The following is a 22057-nucleotide window of genomic DNA, read 5'->3' on the forward strand; positions in this document are numbered from 1 at the left end:
CAAGAGTAATTATTATTTATTAAGACACTGAGTTAAACAAGTAGTAATTAGTTCTAAAGAGTGGTAAAAATCATGCTTTAATGATTAAACGATTCTAGAAATTACGTGTTAAATTCTATGTGTAGTGGTTAATTTGCACGTGTGAGTTGATTCAAGGGTTAGATAATACTACTAGGTAAGAGAATTACGCTAAGTGTTTTCGAAAATTGTAGGGTACACATACACAAAAAGGTCAATTAACAAATAAATGAATAAAATGGGGGTTTTGAGATTTGGTTCCTAATCTACTTAAAATAAAAAAATAAAAAAACAAATAAAACTTCCGTAACCTAGACCACTACCACTCGAAAATTACTAAGTGTAAAAACAGAAAATTCATTTCAACATGCTACAAAAACATGCCCATCTTAAATGCCTAGATAAGAGCCCAAATGAAAAGCCTTAGCGGATCAATCCATTTATCTGATTCATTCTAATGTGGGCTTGCTATTGAATCGACTGAACCCACGTGCTACTCTCAAGCCTCCAAACATGCGGTATGGCGTGCTGCGATGGTTGATGAAATCAATGCTTTAATGAAGAATAATACTTGGACTCTGGTTCCCCCATCTCCATCACAGAACCTTGTAGGCTGCAAATGGGTCTTCCGCGTGAAGCACAAACCAGATGGCACAATTGAACGCCACAAAGCAAGACTTGTGGCCCAAGGGTTTCATCAATAGGCAGGTATCGACTATACCGAAACCTTTAGCCCTGTGATTAAACCTACAACTATTCGTGTTGTGCTTTCTATTTCTGCTGGAGACAGCGATGGTGCAAGCGGCGTTGGAACGGGATCGATTGGAAGAGCGACAGCACGCGGCTCAGAGTGAGGCTGGAGGACGACATCAACGGAAGAGGTGGCAGTCGTTGGATTGTGACTAGGGCCAGCTGAACTGGGTTGGGAGAGAGGCAGGCCTGGACTGGATAATAGGGTGAACTCCAATGGGCTGAACCCTGAAATAGAATGCACCTGCAAATTTTTGTAAGGAAAGATTGATTTGTTAAAAATAACATGCCTAGAGACGTAGACACGACCAGTGGTGGAATCTAAACAACGATAACCTTTGTGTTGAGGACTGTAACCAAGAAAAACACACTCAATACTACGACTCGAAAATTTGTCAGAGACATAAGACCCAAGATGAGGAAAACAAGCACAACCGAAAACCCGAAGGGAAGAATAAGAGGGTGGATGACCATAAAGACGAGTATGCGGAGTATCCCAATTAAGAGTTGGTGTGGGAAGAAGATTAATAAGATAAACAGAGGTTAAGACAGCTTCAACCCAAAGATGATGGGCTCATCCCAAATAAAGTGCCTAGCAATATTCTTCAATTTCTCCTTACTAGCTTTGGAAAGTGTGTCAGGAAATGTCCTGGTGACTAAATAGTTAACTATATTAGCATACCAGGGCACACTAACCTCTATCCCAAAGAGCTGCTCATCTGGGAAAGTTTCCTGTAGGGGCTGGACGTCCTCCTCATGTACTATCTTGCTCAAATGGTCCGCCACCACATGCTCGCTTCCCTTTTTGTCCTTGATCTCCATGTTAAACTTCTGAAGCAACAGGATCATTAGATATCTCAAGGCTGCTTGGTCAGAGTAAACAATTAGTTTAGAGTGCAATAAATAAGAACGAAATTTATCTAAAGCAAAGACTACAGCCAAGAGTTCTTTTTCAGTGGTGGAGTAGTTGAGCTGGGCAGCGTTGAGGGTCCGAGAAGCATAGTAAATAGCATAGGGCTTCTTATCCTTCCTCTGGCCCAACACAGCTCCAATAGCATAGTCTGAAGCATCACACATAAGCTCGAAGGGTAGACCCCAATTCGGAGGGCATATGATGGGGGCCGTGGTCAACAACTCCTTGAGCTTTTCAAACACCTTCTTGCAATCCTCATTGAACACAAACGGCACATCCTTTTGCAATAGGGCACACATAGGTCTCACCACCTTGGAGAAGTCTTTGATAAACCGCCTATAAAATCCTGCATGGCCAAGAAAAGAGCATACCTTCCTCACAGTTATGGGGGAGGGTAAGTGACGTACAAGATCAACCTTAGCCTTATCTACCTCAATACCCCTAATAGATATTATGTGTCCTAACACTATCCCTTGTGTCACCATGAAGTGACACTTCTCCCAATTCAGCACAAGGTTAGTTTCTACACACCTCTCAAGTATAAATCCTAGATTCTCTAAACAAGTATCAAAATCTTTACCGAAGACACTAAAGTCGTCCATAAAGACTTCAATAATATTTTCAGATAAAATAGAAAACATACATCTTTGGAAAGTACCTGGTGCGTTGCACAAGCCAAAGGGCATGCACCTATAAGCAAAGGTCCCAAAGGAGCACGTGAAGGTCGTCTTCTCCTGATCCTCATGGGCTATGCAGATCTGGTTGTACCCACTATATATCCATCCAAGAAGCAATAGTAGGAATGGCCTGCTAAGCGCTCCAACATCTGGTCCATGAAAGGCAAGGGAATATGATCCTTCCTTGTTGTGGCATTCAGCTTCCGGTAATCTATACATACCCTATGTGAAGGAATTGTGTCCTAAAACAATCATTTTGATGTAATGATCATTGTAATTATTAATCAAAAGGGCAAGTTTATTGTCCATTGCTTATATTTAATATTTGATTGAACAAGGTCCAAGGAATATGAGTTAAAGAGAAAGTAATCTAAAGAGTTAGATGTGTGAGACCTTTACTCTTTCACACTCTTATCCTAAAAGGTTCCTAGTCATAGGATTATCACTTGGACATTGATAATCCGGAAAGACTAGCACATACTATGTATGCTCAATATGGAGGATGATATGTCTCTTGTCATTTGTGTGGAGACACTAATACAAGTATGTGGGTGCTCTTAACTTAAAGAGTACACTGAATGCGATCATTAGAGTTCTTGTATGGAGTCTTACTTATATGTCAAACTTGAACTCTAAATTGCAATAATATAAATTAGTCCTTTGACCTGAGACACCATAGTTGTCTTATGAGTGAATGGATTATCTCTTGATGATGCAATAATATTGTGTCCCTTAATGGATATAATCACTACTACAGAAAATGAATCACACGACACCTCTCATACGACGCTACACTGTTTTCCGTGGTGTGAATCATTTCTCATTATTGAGACGACGGTTGTAAAATTTCCGTCTTCTAATATGAATTCAACCAACGGGTGTTTTTCATGTTGAAATTATGTATTGCTTCAGAAGACGTTTATAAATAGAAGCGTGGTGTGACTGTGAAAAACTTTGAGCGCCAATCTTCCCACCATTTAGTGGTGCCAGTTTTCACCCCAAACCCTAAGCTTTACCCTAAGCTTTAGCTTCATCGGATATCAAGAAAGTTAGAACATATATTGGTTGGTACAACGGATAAGTCTAAAACTGTGGTATGAATGAAGTCAATTAGCAAGAGAGAAATTAGAAATATGTCCCCCCAAAGCGCAAACCCAAAATTCAAAATTTGAACATTTGGACAACATGATTGTATGAGGGCTTGTCCATTAACTAATGAGCCCGTGTCCATGCCCTAAACGAGGGGTTGCCCTCTACACTAGGGCAAAAAATTAAAACTCTCTTCGACATAGTTAGCCTTATCTTCGACAACTTTCTTCCTTGGCCTTTCTCTCGACGACTTGTATTCAACAAAACCATTCCTCTACAAACCGCGACCCCGACCATGACTATCACTCTTCGACAAACCCCGACCCCGACCGCAACCATCACTCTTCGACAATGCTAAGATTAGAACCAACTCTGTTTCAAGGGTTCTTCAAATCCCTTCCCTTCCCGTCCCATCGCTTCAGGGTTATTCCCTTCCCATTGCTGTAGGGTTCTTCAGATCTATTGGCGGTGGTGATTGTTGCTTTATTTGGTTGCTTGTTGCTTCGATTGGCTTCGGCGGTGGTGTTGGCTTCGATTCGGCAGTGGTTGTAGCTTTGGAGGCGGTGGTTGGTCTCATGAGAGGTTGAAATTGAGTTCTGGCGACTGTAAATCTGAATCGAACTCTCAAATCAATTTTGTTCTGAGGCAGCATATGTAGATTTGTCTGGGTTTTGAGATTGGAAATCTAAATTTCTTTGATTTCCCTAGAATTTTATCTCTGCTACCATTTCTGTACAGCCTTCTCCATTGGCTAATCATACCAACCCACACAATGACTTTAGGTACCTTTCCTTCAACAACGACGAGGCCAGATCCCCATTCATTCTTTGCTGAATTCGAAATCCCCAATTTTCTAGGGTTTCAATTTTCAACCTCAACCCCCAAACCATGGTCTTATTCAAGAAAGCTCAGGTATTTATCTTTATCTCTCTATTGTCATTTTCCGCTCCAATTTGGGAATTGAGATTACAAATTAGGGTTTTGAAGAGGTAAACATTGGTACTTTGATGATGACGTGGAGGTTAATTGTGTATGGGAGTTGAGTTTGAATTAGATGGAATTGTGTTGATATGTAAGGGTCTATGGATACAAGCTTGGAACTTTGCTGTTATGGCTGGTGTCAATGCTAGGATATCTTATGTCATGATTAAATCCTTCATAGCTATATTTGAGATAAAGTTATAACTTTTAGTATTGCCTTGAAATTGAAGTAGAGGTACTGCTAGGCAGAACTGGTAAATCATTTAGCTAAAAAGTCATCTCATTTTCTTTCCACAGGTATCCCATCATAGGTCATGGACTAACCTTGGAGTTATGACAGCTTCTCAGCGCAATATAAGGTAACATGGAGCTCAGCAACTATACAAATCTGCTAGTGCAAGTTAACTACCATGCATATTGGACTAAACTCTCAGCATGACTGTTGAGAAATCCTTAATTTTCTTTTGTTCGTTCTTAGTGGTTATTGTAATAGGCATGTGCCTTGATAGTATATGCTTGTTTTGTTGCATATATATGTCGCTGCTTAGAGGTATTGTAAAGCTTTGGATGGAGTAGGACAGGGTCTGCTATTCATTTACATCAGTTGATTTTGGTTTCTGTTTCTTACTAGTGAATATGCTTTTATATTCTTCCTCTAAGCATTCAAGTCTTTTCTATGTATCAATATTTTATTTCTGTTCTCTTGGCCTACTAGGAAAGTAGCTGCACGATTATTTTATTGTCTATTTTGTAGCTTAGATGCATGCTTTTCATAAGTCGACGTTGTGCAACATTAATCTGTTTTTGATGGTTGTTTTGTTTAACTTTTAATATGTTTCCAGGTGTGGGATGCAACTGCAGCTGATCCTAAATTGCTGGTCTTTTTGAAATCGTACAGGAATTTCTTACACACTGAATCTGGTAATTAGATCTACCTATCTTTTCTAATTCTACTCTGGTTTAGATTAATCAGTGGTTCATGAATTATGAGATTCTGAGTGCATAACATGTTCACGAAGTCATTGAAATATGGTATCGAAAAACAACCGTTTCAGCTTCCTGATTTCATTGCTGCAACTGGTATTGAGAAAATTAGACAAGTAAATTGGTCATGAGGTTTTTTATTTGGATTATTCTTTGAGCACCGCACATAAGTGCTCCTCTTACTATCAATGAGAACTCTGACTCTTATGTTCGTACTGATACAGAGATGTTCCTCAATAGGATAGTTCCTGAGGTTAGTATGTGTACTGTAATATCTCATACAGCCTTAGCAGCATATGACGTTTCCGTCTTTTTATTTTTAGGGGGAATCTGCATTATGGAGACTTGCCTGGCACACATTAAATCATCAATGAGGATCACTATGGGGCACTCATCCACCACCTCTCTTTAGTTCGCAACAAACGCTGAAGTTGATGAACTGCATAATGAACTCGCAAATTATGAGGTGAAGAACCTGCTAAAGTTGGGAAGTGTGCTGGGATGAATCATTGTTGGTCTTTTTTGGGTATATGCAAGGTCTGAAGTGCATTAGGCAAGATGTTGGTCCTTTTTGGGTTGGCATGAATTTCATTTCTTCTATAGATGTGATCATGTACGGATGAGACTATTTTAGCCACAGTTGTAGATGTTTTTTTTTGGTATGAGAGATCCGTAGATGTGATCTTTTCTATTCTTTGGATACAATTAGCATTATAGGATCCATTTATGGGATTATAACAGCTATTTATTATAAGAAAATTATTGTTCATTTGGTCAATTTTTGGTTCCAACTAAATCTGAATCTTGCCATTACCAAATCAAACAACAGTAGGAAAAAAGGAAAATACGTCGTCTGATGAGGATTATAGGGCTGAATCAGACAAATTTTCAACAATTCACACGACGGTTCTTACCGATATCATTGTTGGATGCACACAAAAACAACAAGTATTAGCAAAAACCATTGTCTCAAATGTTACAATACAACGGTTCGAGTTATATCTGTCGTGTGAAGGCACGAATACACTGAACTTTTAGGTCATCACACCACATTTTATGCTGGAAGAACTGTCGTGTGTATACAATTCACACAACGTCTTAAAAATAAAAACTGACTTCTGAACAATCAAGAGACAAGGCTGGAATCCTAAAAATCGTGGTATGAGTAGAAGTCACACCACGACATATTTCTGTCGACATCTTGTCGACAGTATGTCGGCAGATCTGCCGGTCCATCAGACGACGGAGTTAGCTGAAAACCGTCGACCCAATGATCGATATACGACGGTTGAAAACCGTCGTCTGACAGCGTTTCATTAGACGACGCCTCGATAGACCACGGAAATGCAAAACGTGAGACGACAGTTTTAAACCGTCGTGTGAAGCCTTTTGTGTAGTAGTGAATAGATGCATTCATTGGTATAATCAATTCGGTCATAGAGACATGTGAGTGTACAACAAGGAATCTCTATCCTTAAGTAAATAAGGTGTATGTTCAAAGATGTGATTCAATGAGTCTTTGGCCAAAGCAATGAATGAGATTAAAAAGGAGTTTCTAATCTCATTCTAGGAATCACATAAGAATGAAAATCACATTAGGGGGTTGACATATCAATTCCATACCCCAATAATGTGATTTAGAACATCGTGTTAGAGAAGGACCGTATTGTATTGTAATTCCAATTAAATAGGTTCTTTGTCATTCTACATTAACTAGGGTAGTCATGATATGTTGCAAGACGTCACTCATGACTTGTGTAGTCCCCGAGGATTAATAAACATTTATAATCCTAATAACAAGGGAGAATCAAAAATGGAGTTTTTGATTCGTAAACAAAATAGAATGGTTTCTATAAACTTCACAGCCTTGTTAATTAGAACCTAAGAGATCGCACACCATATAAGTGGATCCTTGAGATTGTATATGAAGAAGATTAAACAAGAGTTGGTTATGATCAAATAATTAATTAGATTTATTATTTGAACATAATTAGGAGTTTCGGGTAAAACCGAACCTATTGGGCCTCAACGATTGTCGGGTTTTTTTGGTGTGGACTTGGGCTTCACTAAATGAGATTTAAATGAAAGCCCAAGACACATTTTTAGTGTCCAATAGAATGTATGGACCAGCCAATATATTGGCTTTATGAAAGTCAATATTTTTCTTTTAGTAATTGGATTTATTTCCTATTATATAAAAGTGAAAGCATAGACATAATAATAAGTGTGTCTCCACACTATTATTTTCAGATTTGAGAGAGAGAGAGTTCTCCCTTGGTCCATTATAAAATTAAAGGAAAGAAGAACACTTGCATAATTTCTTCTTTTCTTTCATCTTTCTTCATCTCTTGATTCACTTGGTGAAGATCCTTAGAGGCCATATCTTTTTGTGGCTCTACTTGTTACATCAAGGAGAATATTACAAGCACAAGAAGGAGTTCTTAATTCAAGGTGCTTCAAGGTGGAGGAAACACACACAAGGAGAGATCAAGGAGAGGAACTTTGGTGGTTCACTTGGATCGGATTAAAATCACGCTCCAAGGGTGAGTAGAACATAAACTACCTCTTTGTTCTTTCTTACTTTGCATGCTATGTTTATATACATATCACAATAAGCCAAAGATCATGGGTTAAAGGAATGGATTTTATGTTTAGTTAGTAGTTTAATGGTTAAACTAATTCCGCACTAATTAAAAAGTTTTTGAAATCCATCCATTCCTTCACTATGACCAGTCACTAATCTTTAGGGCACTAGCTCATTATCCTCATTCTTCACTACTGTCACCCCAGACTTCTTGGGCACCACTTGCACAGGAGACACCCACTTACTATCAGAAATGGGGTAGATCACCCCACAATCTAGCAACTTGATTACCTCATCTTGGACCACCTTCATCATAGGCGGATGTAGACGTCTTTGGGCTTCTCTTGTGAGCTTGGCGCCATCTTCTAACAGGATCCGGTGGACACACGTGGTTGGGCTGATCCCCTTGATATCTGCTAGAGTCCAACCAATGGCAGTCTTGTTGGGAGGGTCTCCTTTCTTGTTCTACCTCCAGCGTTGATGATATGATCACTGGGAGGGTCTCCTTTTCTCCTAGGTACGCGTACTTCAAATGCTCAGGGAGTACCTTCAATTCCAACTTGGGTGCCTGAACCATAGAGGGTAGCATTTTATTAGTAGAAACCGGAATTGATAAATAGGAAATGGACCTCTTTATAGGCTGAGCCTCGAGTGAGGTCACAGTCTTGATCACTCTGGGCTCCTCCACGTCCCACTCAACCTTGGGGATAGGTTCCCCATTTGCATCATATCCGACCCCTTCATCTAGGGTCAGAGCCAATTCATCCTCAACCATTGCTTCAGAGAAAACCTACGCTAGTGAATCAACTACATCAATAGCAAAGCAAGGTTTCAAATCAGAAACAGGGTACCTCATAGCTTCAAGAATGTTGAAGCGTATAACATCACCATTAAACTCCATGGTGAGAGTCCCTTTGTACCCGTCGATCTTCGTTCTTGCAGTCCTCATAAAGGGACGCCCTAAAAGTAATGGAGTGGTATTTAGGGGCGATTCCTCCATGTCGAATACATAGAAATCCGCAGGGAATATCAGATGGTTTACCTGCACAAGAACTTCCTCAACATACCCTTGAGGGTATTTGTTAGACCTATCAGCAAGTTGAATGACAACATTATCCCTTTTAAGAGGGCCTAGACCTAGGGACACATACAAATTATAAAGCATAACATTTATGGACGCCCCTAAGTCTAACATCACATTTTCAAACCTGGTGTCACCAATGATACAGGGAACAGAAAAACTCCCTGGGTCCTTCAACTTTGGGGGTAGTTTCCTCTGGATAACGGCTGATACCGTCTCGCTCATTTTCACCACCTCCTTCTCTCTTGTCTGCCTCCTTGTGGTACATAGCTCCTTCAAGAACTTGGCGTACTTAGGCACCTGTTTGATGCACTCGATCAGGGGCATGTTCACTTGAACCTTGAAGATTTCCAAGATCTCTTGATCAGATTTATCTTTCTTTCTCTTGGCAAACCTGCTTGGGAAAGGTATAGAAACAACTGGGTTAGTCTTAACTAAACCACCAGAGCTAGGAATTGTACCTTTGGGTGCCTCAGCTTGGGGCACGTTAACTTCCACCCTTGATGTGGCTGGGTCCTTCTCAACATCCTTCTTGGACACCTCGACAACGTCTTCTTCTCCATTATGGGCCACTTGGGCCTTCTTGTGGGCTCTGGGAGGGTCTACTAGCATGCGACCACTCCTAGTGATGATGGCTTGGGTGTGCTCATTCCTTGGGTTAGGCACCATGTTGCTTGGTAGCTTTCCTGTTTCAGCAATCCGACCCATGAAATCCACCACTTGGCCCATTTGATTCTTGAGCTCTGCAATATCCTTTGAATGTGTGGGCCCCCGAAAATTTTGTTTAATTTTTAGAATGTAATTTTTCGCCAATAAGATTTTCGCAAGGTGATTTAAATGAAGAAATCGATTTTGGAAATTGTTTTGGTGTCAAGACCACCTATTGGGCCTTATGATTTAAGTTTGGGCCAGAGTCCTTCGTTTTGGGCCAGAAGGTTACAGAAGTTTAGTGAGGCGACAGTTTGTTGAATTTTCGAAGATGATAAATTGAGTTGTAACAAAGTTTTGGATTTTGGATTTTCACGAGATCGGGTTTGGGCCTAGGACGAAGTCGAGAAATAATTTAGGAAGTTCTCGATGAAAACCGAAGAAAAGAAAGATTACGAGCCCAAAAACGGAAAGCAGTAAGCTAGGAGAGTTCCGTAATTTGTCTTAAGGGTGAAACCGTCATTCCACACTCATGGGTATAAATAGGAAAAGTGGAAAACCCTAACATCTAAACTCTCATTTTCTCCCTCACTCTCGGCCGCACCCTCTCTCTCCCCGACCTCACTCTCTCATTCTCACCTTCTCCCTCTGCCAGCGCCGGAAACTCCATCTCCGGCCACCAGCTCTTGTTACCGCCACCACCAATCGACGCCGCACCCAAAACCGACCCAAGCCCGAGTCTCACCGTCGACATGCATCGCCTCGAGCCTCCGCACGGGTTCCTCGAAGCTACGACGCCACTGACCTCCTCTTTCGTCGACCTCTAATCATCACCTCGCCACACTGATACCACCGTCCGACTCAGTGGACAAGGAAGAGCGAAACCCGTGAGCATCATCACTCGTCGATGTCGGGAGACCGCCGTACCAGCATCGTTGGAGGCCTCGGCCCTGCATGCCCTCGTTCTCTACTCTCCAGCTCGGATTGAGCTAAACAACCTCCGTAGCTGGAATCAAGGCTTCACAATGCATCAAAGCCATAGACCCTCAGCCTCCGATTTCGGCCAGAGCCCCCGCACGCGTCTCACGCGCCACCGCTGGCACGTGAGCCAACCTAGCGTCACCGTGAGCACCACCAGCTTATTCTCTTCGTTCGGTAAGCTGGATTCTATCCCTTCTTCTTAATGAGGCTTCTACTTTGATCTAGATTGAGAACCCTAACTCGATTTCTTAATTTGAAATCTGTGAGGATTTTGGAATATGTGTTCTGGAGGTTTTGGAGGAAGGGAGGTCTGCAAAATTGTAAGCCTTCGGAGAAGAGAAGTGCTGGGTCAGTTCCATTTGTACTGAGGAAAGGTAAGGATTCAAGAACTCAGTTTTGGAATGAATTTGGTTAAGAGTTGGACTGTTGATCTTGTCATATCTGTTAGGTGCCCAAAGCAATTGTTGGAGCTGGATTGCAGCAATTGGATTTAGCCCTCAGTTTGGAGAAGAAGAATCGGTAAGGGTCTGGGTCTCTAGTTACTGAGTATTGTTGGTGTGGTGATGTTCAAATGGTTGTAACTGTGGCTTATCGATTGAAAGCATTGAGTTTGAATTGTTGTTGATTAAATGGTTGGAACCCGGTTAATTGCTTGATTGATTAATGCCTCTTAAAGTTATCGATTACAATAAAGTATACTGTGGACAAGCATGAAATGGCTAAATGTGTGGAGAAGAGTAGTGTTGTTAGTTAAAAGATGACGGAGTTTGAATTGTCATATTGTAAAGTAAATGGTTGTTGTAAAAGAAAATGAGGAGCTTGAGTAATTATCAATGTTGAATGGGGTTGAGAAATGAAAACGGTGGATTTTGCTTGATTGAGTTAAATTAGGATATTGGATTAACGTTCATAAAACAATTTACAAATGGAAGTACTCAAGTGGTATCATATCTCGGAATGAACATGGTAAGCTAAATCATTCGAGAATGGTAAATTACCCCTTTGTTTTCTTAAAGTAAAATGCTAAATAAAGGAAAGTAAAAGTACCAAGTATAATCGCCATATCACGAATGATTCAAATGCTACATCGATCATTTGGATTATTCGGGAATGGTAAGTGTATTTGTTACTTAAGAAAGGGATGCTAGACAATGACATCGAATATTTAACCCGAACTATATTAGTGAAAGAAGTATGATCACCATATCCCGAATGAGCTTACTATTCTAAGCGAGTTGTTCGGGAATGGTTTCTAATAATTATAGATCATGGGTTACTTGGTGAATTTTAAAGTGAGTTATGAATTAATTACTCATCGGGTATAATTTTATTATAAAGGACCCGAGCGGGTGCACTTGGATTTGGATAAAGGATCGAAAGTCGGGAACGAACCCGAATGTGGGCAAGCACTCCAATTCCAGGTAGGGTGAGCTGTCCCTTCCTTGTTAGAGGCTTTTCGTTATATGTGGAATGCTCTAGTATAATATTATGTTGCCTGCAAGTACGTTTTTGGTTGTTCATTAGTCGATGCCTCGTGATACATGTGTTTTCAGAACTGATAATTGCAAATTGTGAAAACCGAGGCTAGACTTGCATGTTGAGATACTGTACCCTTGTATGTGTGTACTTGTGACCTGAAAGTGAATGGGACCTAGACGCGTAGATTCCTAGGGATCCCACGGTGTCGATAACCGTGAACCTCCGGAGGGGGCCGTGCTCCTATGTTTGTCGAGAAAAAGTGAGTATAGACAGTGAACCAGTCATAGGAGACTCAGGGCCAGGAAATGGACACTTTCGCTACTTGTAGTCGGAAGTACTACAGAGTAGTTGGCCGGTTCTCGTACTCAGGACGAACCAGGTCGGTCACTGACTTATCTTATTTTAGCCGGCAGGTAAGTATCTCGGAGCTCCAAGTGTGTGAAGCATACTGCACATGTTTTATGAAAGAAAACAAATGTTTGTGGTTGCCACTTTTCTTAAAGCATTTTTCGATAAACGTGCACAATATTATGTAGTAAATATTTTCAAGTATATTATTTTTCAAACCTAGCATGGTTGGGTCGGCCCCTATTGGGCATGCGAGGACGAAAGCTCACCCCTACTATAGTGTGCAGGTTTCGAGCATGTGGTCGGGAAGCGTACAGGGGAGGCACATGACCCGGCTTGGCGCATTTCTCTTTAGCTTTACCAAGAGATGGTTTTGGTCCCTTATCGGATTTTGAAGTAACTTACCTATTTACTTCTTATTTAATTGTTTGTTTTCTACTCACTTATTTACAAAACTTTGGGAGACCCGTAACCCTGGGGCGCGTCTCTCATACTTGTATTTACTTAGTGATTTGTTATTTTCCAAATTGGGCTCCTATTATAAGCCCAAATCCTTTAGCCCACTTTGAATTCCGCCTCTAAAAATATGTTGTTAGGTTGCTAGAATGATTTGTCCAAGAAAGTGTTTTGTAAACCAACAACCCAAACTCAAAAGGCCTTGCGGTTTCGGGTTGATGAGCTATTGAGATGTCATTCGTGACATGTCGATTCCTCATTGGCTCGGAGTCGCGGCGCTGTGGGACCCCCCTCTCGGGTCACCACAGAATGGGTCGCCTATCCTACAACCAAAGCTTGAGTAGCCGTGTTAAGTTATTGTTGCCCCGCAGCAAGGGACTTCAACAGTTCATCATAATTAGGGGCACTCAAAGTATTAGAAACAGGAGGTGAAGGAACAGTATTGGGAATACCAAAAGTTTGAGGTACCTGAGGCTTTAAAAACAAACCTGGTGGGCGCTGAGAATTCTGACCTGGGCTTGAGGTGGTCTCAAGGTGTTATCATTGTTGGCCCAACGAAAGTTGGGGTGGTCTCTGAGCCCAGGATTGTACGTATTGGAATAAGGGTTGTACCTCGGGCCTACTTGATACCCTAGGGCGTTAACAGATTCCCATCCTTCTGAAGAGGCAAGCTAGGGACATTTATCAGTGGGGTGCCCCTGAGTCGAGCACATTCCACACACTTGTGCCATTGCTCCTCCTTCATTAACGTTTAAGACTTGAGACAACAGAGTAGACATTTTGTTGACCTTGTCATCAAGAGCAAAGTTAGTGGACACCTCATGTACCCTCCGTTGAGAGGAAAGCACCCCCTCATATTGCTGATAGTTTAGTGCACGATTAGTAAGTAGCTCTTTGGCATCAGCAGGTGTCTTATCCATAAAGGACCCTCCAGCAGCAGCATCTAACAAACCCCGCTCATTAGCGGTGAGTCCCTCATAAAAATAGGTAAGGAGGGACCTAATGCTACAAGGCTCTTAAACCTATCCCAGTAATTGCAGAAATTCTCCTTATGTCCTTGCGTGATTCCACTAATCTGCTTCCTCAAAACAGTGACCTTTGAGGCAGGAAAGTACTTCGTAAGGAACTCGCCCTTCATCCTATCCCAAGCGTTGATAGTCCCAGTAGGCAGCTCAAATAGCCAAGTCTTGGCCCTGTCCTCCAAAGTAAAGGGGAATGCCTTCATCTTCAAGATATTGATATCAGCTCCTTTAGGACACATACTCCCACAGACAAACTCGAACTCCTTGAGATGCTTGTTGGTGTCTTCACTATTCATCCCATGAAACTTGGGTAGGTGATGCAAAAACCCACTCTTTAACTCAAAATCATCATTAAGCCCCTCTCCTGGTTGTGGATAGGCAATGCATAAGGGCGCAGCACCCCCACCTGTAGGATTAGACAGTTGCCTAATAGTCTCAGTCATTGGTACTTGTACTTGCTCAACAGGGGCGTGCCCTTCCTCTTATGCGTCTGCAACGTCCTCCACAGTAACTTCCTCTTCAAAGACTTGTTCTTCTCCTTCTTCAGAATGGTCAGGTTTGTTGATCTCCTCGGTTGATCTAGTTGAGGAGTTATAACCTGAATGGCTAGAGTCCTGAGAGTCCCTCCTTTCTAGAGGAGGGATGTCTGAAAAAGAGAGGTTTGCCCTTTGCTTAGCACGTTCCAATTTTTCAAAGAGCTCCTTAGTCTTATTAGAAACAGTGGACATTCATGGACCTTTACGACCAAATCAAGTGTTAGTAACATATACAAGGTTCGGAATACAAACAGTATGCCTTTCCTTAAGGTCCACATGCCACACTTAGGGTTGAAGGAAAGGCACAACCTAAACTGTCTATGTTACTTTTACGTACATTTACATACTTAGGTACTGGAACAGAGGACCTCGTTGTGCAATGGGACTATAGAACAACTACCCTCGACAAGGTCATGTTTGATCCAATATACCTTAAGTATGTCACACAACATTTATTTATTTAATTTTTTGAGTTCGTTATAAACATAGTTAATATCTCAATTGATTCCAAGTTGTAAGTCGAGCCCAATAGAAACCACTACTATTGGTGAGATACGATATAGGGATAGTCGCCTAGACATAAGTCTCTTTCCTTTGTTTCAGAAGGCCGGATGACCAGATTAAGAGGTAAGTGAGAGGGAAGACTCATTTTGGTGATACTACGGAGGCTACTCCCTCATTGAGGTTTAGGCCCCTATCGGCTACTCCCACATAGTGGTTTAGGCTCATTCTATAGTATCTCTGAGATCCAATTGAACCCATCACCCAGGGTCCCAATCTAAGACACCATCCGTATGCGCCCCTTACTCAGTTAGGAAATTAACTTATGCGTTAGACCGTTCTCCAAGTGCTAATAAAGGCTGCCCTCAACCTCAAGAGACCTTAGCAAGGTACTATTGAAGGGTTAAGGCCAATATTAACAAAAGGGCCGTTGTCTACTCATACGATTTTACATACTTACAACAATTAAGTATTTAACTAAATTCATAACAACCTAAGTATATTAATCTAAGTGAAACACATACAATTTACAACATGCTTAAAAAAAACTTCTACAAATTGCATAACAATTATAAAACACATGCTTAATTTGGTAACACTCATAAAACTTAAACTAAATCACAATTATTGCTTGGCCTAACAAAAATCGCAATTTGTCACCATTCCACAAGTGTAGTACAAAAATTTAGCATGCATTCTATATAAACAACAAAATCAATGACACTTTAAGAGTTAGGGATTTTAACAATCCCCGGCAACGGCGCCAAAAATTGATGCGGCTAAAACAGCCGCATCAATTTTTTGATAAAGTAATCTGGGGTTCACATCCAAAACCAATTGGCATTGGATGGAGTGGCCCAAACCCTTGTAAACACATAGGCAAGGTCCCATTTTTCCTATGTGGGATATATATATTCTCAACACGCCCCCGGCCCGCACATGTGGTGAATTTTTAAGCCATAAACGTGGACAACTTGGGTGACGTGGAGCCTGTGTGGCCGTTAGGCATGCACACGTGAGTAACCCGCTCTGATACCATGATAAAGTAATCTGGGGTTCACATCCAAAACCAATTATATTAGTATGTTGCTGATGGAATATTAAGTAGATCTATGAGGTATCTTTACTTCAAGATATTGAACTTTTCCAGATGATTGAGTGAGTGTACATTTTGACATAACAGATTTCAAGTTGGTTGGAATTACTTACTTTTTTGAAGTTTTTATCTGCACTCTGCATACGAAGATCAAACAGAAAGCGTAATGTTGATTGAGATGGTTTTTTGTATATCCTTTTCCTGCTTAAATTATGAGTCTCCTCATAATCCTGTTTGTTAGGACTGAGGTGCTTTTTTTATTTTTTTTTTATGTCTATTGGGATTTCAAGTAGGATTCACATACATTAATTTTATAATATCTGCAAAGTTTTCAGTACTGGTGGTAGAATCTGTGTTTGTTGAGGCAGTTGGTTGCTTTCTTATCTCTAATGGATTGATGATGCACTATAGTTGACTTGATTGCTATGATGGCATGGCATTGTCTTATGAGCCTGTACATTTTGCAGTGTGATTCAGAAGAATACGGTTCATCTGACTCAGGCTGTACTGGTGGACTAAGTCAAGGCTGGTGGTTTGGAGCAAGAGAAGGACTACCCTTAAAAACAGTGGAACTGATCGCAATACCTGCAAATTTGACAAGAGTAAAGATGTTGCTACTGTATCCAACTTCAGCATTCTTTCCCTTGACGAAGATCAAATTGCTGCAAATTTGGTCCACAATGTACTTTTGCCATTGAAATATAGGTTTGGATCGTTTCCTTCAAGTCTGAGAATAATGAACTACCAAGACAGTTGTGTACTATAGACCATATGTAAACCATGTTTGCTGCAATATAAGTTTCTTTTGTTCCAAAATCCTTGCTATGTGCTTTTATTTCCTTTATTATTTTGTTGAATGTTTAACTAGTCTTGAATAAGAATCCTCTTTGTAAAATAAAATATTTGATATGTATCGCCAACAGGTCCTATTGTAATAAGTAGACAACAGCAACAAAAATAATATTTCCCTACTATAGACTTTAGATCTTATACCGATGAAAAAAAGCTTTCCTCGTTGTTGAGTATCTTTAGCGAGAAAATTTTTTCTCGCTGAAAGATACATGTTACGATGAAATAAAATTTCCTTGCTGAAAACAACTTATAGCTAGGAAAAACTTCCTCGCCCAAAGCTATTTATAACAACGAAAAGATTTTCGTCCCAAAAACCGGAGTTAAATTTTTTTATTATTTATAGTTTTTAAATTATTAATTATCATTAACGAGAAAATAATTAATTTAGCGACGAAATTTAGTCTGTCGAAAAATATATTTAACGACCATTTTCTAATCCTCGAACTTTTTTAACGAGAAAAAAATATGAGTTTGGGTGAGGAAAAAAAATGTCGCTAAAGAATAACAACGAAACAAATTAATTTCATTGCGAAAAGAGTTTGGCGAGTAAATTATTTTTTCGTCACTGAAGATTTTCTTGACGAGCATTCTCCGACGAATTGAAGACAAAAAAAATTTCCTCGAAGAAAAACTACAACGACGAAATGTCGGTTTTCAGCGAGGAATAAGTTCCTCGTAAATGAGGTTTTCTGTTGTAGTGAAATAAAATTTATGAGCGTAGTCGCTTCCAAGAAATTAGGAATTTCTTAGCGTAGTCGCTTCCAAGAAATTTGATTTCAAGAGGTATTGGATTAAATCGAAACAATGATGTGTTTGTGGTCGATCATAACTTCTCAACAACTCTAAGTTTGGGGGACTCTACAAGCTCCAAGCTTGGAGTGAGCACGAACCTCCACAGTTCAGCTTTTGGTGTCCCCTATGAAGAAGAAAAGGGGGGGGGGGGGGGGGGGGTAGAAGAATGGAGGTTGCAAGTCCCCAAGAAAAAGAAGTGAAAATGAATAAAAACTCAAAAACGTGAATTTTTAGTAAAAATTACCTGTAAATAGGTCGCAGGAAAATTTGGCCGGAAAAAGTCACCGGAAGTAACCTGTCGCCGGAGCTGAGCTGATGTGGCGGGACGAAGCTGACGTGGCTTGCTGACGTGTCTGTGGGCTGCGTCAGTGGGCCGAGTCTTCTCTCTTCGGCCGGTCCACTTCCCTTTTTTTTTTCTCTGCCAACTGGGCTGCGGCTTGGGCTGCCTCTTCCTTTTTTTTTTTTTTTTTTCTTCTGCCAGTTTTTCTGTAGGAGGTTCAGTCTGCCGGTTCAGTAACTTTTAGGCCGATTTTCAATGTTTTTCCTCCGGTTCCTGAATCATGGGATCGAAGCGCTTCTGCTGGCAAAATTTGGTGGAAATCGAAGGTCCGAAACGTGGTGAACTGGTAGAGTATTTGCTGCGGGTGGTTTGGAGCTTCTGGTGGCTGGTTCGGTAGGTTTCCAGCCGGTTCTAGTGGTTCTGCCGCCGGTTCTGGATTCCTGAGGTCGAGGGCTTCAAGTTGTGTGGCGGAGGCAGAAAAGGTTTCAAGGTTTTGTATTCGGATTTGTGGTTTTAGCTCTTTGTTTCAGGGTTAAGATGTCGTGCTGATAACGTGTTTCAGAAAAACTGAATTCGGGAGAGAATTGAGTCGTGCTTTCATTGATAATAGGGGTCTCTTTATATAGATGATTAGATGACATCGAATCAGAGTTGTATAAGAAAAGATAATCGTACAATTAATCGGATATCTATGAATATCTCCGAAAATATCTCTAAATCAAAAAACCCTATTACCACTAGGTCAAGTAACCTAGAGTTTGGGTCAGATATATATTCTAAATTTACTTGAATATTAATTAATTAATTATTTATTTTTAATTTTTCTCTTTTTGTCCTTATTTGTCATTTCGTATGAATTGACAAAGTCTATTAATATTTAAAAAAGTTAGAGGTCCACATATCAAATTTGGAGGTCTAACTAGAATCACCCTATCTAATTTTCTCATTAAAAATCTAAAAAAAATATCATATTGAAGAACTTTTTCTGCTAACATTTCCGCTCAATCTATTCCCAATCCAATCGTCTCTTGTTCTCTCCCGGGGCAATATTTTTGACCCGCTCATCCAGTTCTCAATCTCAATAGTACATATGGTTAAATTCTTCTTCCCGTTCACTCTCACTGAAATAGAGTTCCTTAGATCTTCATAATTTTACAGATCTGAAACCCTAATTTTGTCGTGGTTTCTACTTACGCTTAGCATACAGAGGCTTTATCCTAATTCTTTTCAATTGACTTTCTGATCTAATGGCAGTTTGAGTTCTGATCAAGGTTTCGCTCTCTCATAGTCCCCAGGAATCGGCTCATCAAGATCTAGGAGGTAGGATCAAGACTTCAACTCCTGATTCTCTTTACAATCTTCTATAAACAGAAACAGACTAGATTTCCACGTCTGTCTGCGTGTGCTTGGAATTCGGGGGAATAACAGCTAGCTCCTATTGCCAAAATTCAACGCCCATATTGCGTACTATTATATATATCCTCATGAGTCTTTCTATTTGTTGAATGGTTGATATATGTAGTTTGTTCCAGAGCAATTTTTCTTTATGATGATAGAACTTTCAAAGAGTAGTAAAACGAATTTTCTACTGTTCTGATGTACGTCTCCAACAAGCAAATTGTTTGATATGTGGAAATAAGACCCTTGACTTTGTGATGAATCTTCTTGGCCGGCCAGCTTGATTGAGATATATGTTTTAGATAATCTGATCCCTTACTGAATTCAACTCTGGGAGAAATAAAAATGAAACTTTGAAAATACAAATTGAGAATGGCGGCAGCGGTTGTTTTGAGGTATGGAAACAAAGCAACATCCTTTTGTCTCTCTACTTTGTCTTATATCTACATTACAGTCTGAGCTATACAAGTGTTAGGGAAACAAATTAAATGCATAAATTGTTGTCTCCATCATAACGTCATCATTAGGTAAATTACCTAGCAGTTGGTTCCAATTCCTCTTCCTCTGTCTTTCTGGCTATAGTTGGTATCTATAAAACGATAATCATCATTAAAATACTTGTAAGCATCCAAGCACTTGGTCCCTGACTTCTCTGCATCTTTGTCAGACTGAGTCTATTTATCTTTTCCAAGCCAAGTTGCCATGGCCAACTCCACATTGAATGCCACCTATTATCTCAACCGATCCATATCATCTTCCCTTTCTTAATTTCCTGTCATCTATACCCAAAGGTTAGGAAAATTGCTTGGCGAAATTGTATGTTCGGAGCAGATTGATCGGTACCACTTTCTGATGGCATCAAGCACCCAAAGAGCCTCTACGTCCATTCCTTTCGCTTCTTTGTGGAAATATGATGCGTTTTTGAGCTTCAGGGGGAAAGAAACCCGCAAGACTTTTACAGACCATCTACATAAAGCATTGGCGGGGAAAAGAATCAAAGTTTTCAAGGATGACAAACTTGAGAGAGGCACAACTATCTCTTCAGAGCTCTTGACTGCAATCGCAGAATCAAGGTTTGCCATTATTGTCATCTCACAAGATTACGCCAGTTCAAAATGGTGCTTAGATGAACTTGTAAAGATTTTTGAATGCATGAAGGACTGGAAGACAATTATCCCCATTTTTTATGATGTGGATCCATCCGATGTAAGAAACCAAAGAGGAACTTTTAAAGATGCCTTCAATAAGCATGAAAAAGACGGTATACATGACACAGAAAAGTTGCGAGGGTGGAAGAAGGCTTTGACAACAGTTGGTGGCCTATCTGGGTGGATTTGGGGACAATATCGGTATGAATGACGAAGTATATCAAAAAATTGCAATTAATTATCTTTACTATGGTCCATATTATATCACCTGATGGCTTTTTTTTTTTTTTTTTTTTTTTTTTTAAGGTATGAAACCAAGTTTATCGAAGAAATTGTAGAGTCATTGTATAACAAACTGATGTGCGCTGGCTGCAACAGGAGGGTTGAAGATGGCCTCAACTGCTTGGATGCTCTTTGGCATCGACCATGTCTTCTCTGCAAAGGTTGCAATCGTCCATTTACTGATCTACAGTTTTGGGAATGTGGGGATCAGCCTTACCATGAAAGCTGCTATGAGCTACAATGTCATGTATGCAATGTTTGCAAGAAATCTATCCAAGATAATTCAGATGGTCAAGTTGAGTATATGGAACATCCATTCTGGCGACAAAGATATTGCCCCTCCCATGTAAAGGATGGGACTCCTGGGTGTTGTAGCTGTGAAAGATTGAAGCCAAGGGACATAACATATTATAAGCTCGATGATGGTCGAAAACTATGTCCGGAATGTAAAGAATCTATTATCAATACTGATAATGGACGCCGATCCATTTGCCTTGAAGTACGAAAATTTTATAAGAAATTAAATTTGAAAGTAGAGAAGATTCCAGTGCAGTTGGTCAGCAGACAAGACATAATCGATGTCTTGAAGGAGGGAAATGATGGTTCTGATTGCCAATTGCCGGTATTAAGAGCAGTCTGCTTGTGTGAAGAGCGTACTGTTACCAGCGCTATTTGGGGGAGGCCGACCCAGCTTTTCTGTGAAGTTAAAGAAATTTTAATCTGGTACGGCCTTCCTAGAATACTGACAGGGTCACTTCTAGCTCAACAGATGATGAGTGCATGGCTAAGGCTTAATCGTTGTCCAAATTTGAGCCCTGAGGTTGAAAAAGGCATCTGTCGATATTTTGCAAATAGGTGGTTGGACTACTCTTCTAATTCTGATTCATCTATAAATTGCTCTGAGTTTGAGAAGAAGCTTTGTAAATTTCGGAAACGCAAAATTGAGTCAGACTGTGAAGCATTACTGACAGCAAAGGAAGCGGTGCGCAAGCATGGTCTAGGAACGACACTAGAAACAATTCGGAAGACAGGAAAGTTTCCATCTGTAACGCACTGAAATAAATAGACAAAATAGTTCTTACTGTGTAAATCCACACTTTTTCCTTTTTGTGCTCTTGTATTTATACTTTCTGAGTAGGAACTTGGAACTTGTTCATGTAA

General features: G+C 40.3%; 1 protein-coding gene and 3 long non-coding RNA genes across 5 annotated transcripts; all 4 read left to right on the forward strand.

Moving 5' to 3' along the window:
* The first annotated feature begins 3663 nt into the window (after window positions 1-3663).
* LOC133722666 (uncharacterized) lies at window positions 3664-5402 on the forward strand. The gene is made up of 4 exons (XR_009853661.1): window positions 3664-4101; window positions 4230-4359; window positions 4726-4787; window positions 5271-5402. It is a non-coding gene; the product is annotated as an uncharacterized LOC133722666 (long non-coding RNA).
* Window positions 5403-5459: 57 nt separating this feature from the next.
* LOC133724637 (uncharacterized) lies at window positions 5460-6181 on the forward strand. Its single transcript, XR_009854075.1, has 2 exons — window positions 5460-5665; window positions 5736-6181. It is a non-coding gene; the product is annotated as an uncharacterized LOC133724637 (long non-coding RNA).
* A 5859-nt stretch (window positions 6182-12040) lies between these two features.
* Window positions 12041-13099, forward strand: LOC133726101 (uncharacterized). The gene is made up of 2 exons (XR_009854661.1): window positions 12041-12127; window positions 12814-13099. It is a non-coding gene; the product is annotated as an uncharacterized LOC133726101 (long non-coding RNA).
* Window positions 13100-20047: 6948 nt separating this feature from the next.
* LOC133725017 (protein DA1-related 1-like) lies at window positions 20048-22057 on the forward strand. Of its 2 annotated transcripts, none has more exons than XM_062153076.1 (2): window positions 20048-20815; window positions 20993-22057. In XM_062153076.1, exons 1-2 carry the CDS (start codon window positions 20319-20321, stop codon window positions 21951-21953), a joined length of 1458 nt encoding a protein of 485 aa, XP_062009060.1. In that variant the 5' UTR covers window positions 20048-20318; the 3' UTR covers window positions 21954-22057. The 2 variants fall into 2 exon arrangements, with proteins under 2 accessions (XP_062009060.1, XP_062008368.1); XM_062152384.1 differs by having other exon boundaries at window positions 20054-20815; window positions 20921-22057.

Source organism: Rosa rugosa, chromosome 1, assembly GCF_958449725.1.
Source record: "Rosa rugosa chromosome 1, drRosRugo1.1, whole genome shotgun sequence".
Taxonomy (NCBI): domain Eukaryota; kingdom Viridiplantae; phylum Streptophyta; class Magnoliopsida; order Rosales; family Rosaceae; genus Rosa; species Rosa rugosa.

What these genes read in the sequence shown, in the direction of transcription:
- LOC133725017 (XM_062152384.1), top strand. Translation starts at nt 20,319, where the DNA reads ATGGCATCAAGCACCCAAAGAGCCTCTACGTCCATTCCTTTCGCTTCT. An exon ending in TGGATTTGGGGACAATATCG is followed by an intron (nt 20,816 to 20,920) that starts GTATGAATGACG and finishes TTTTTTTTTAAG; the next exon opens with GTATGAAACCAAGTTTATCG.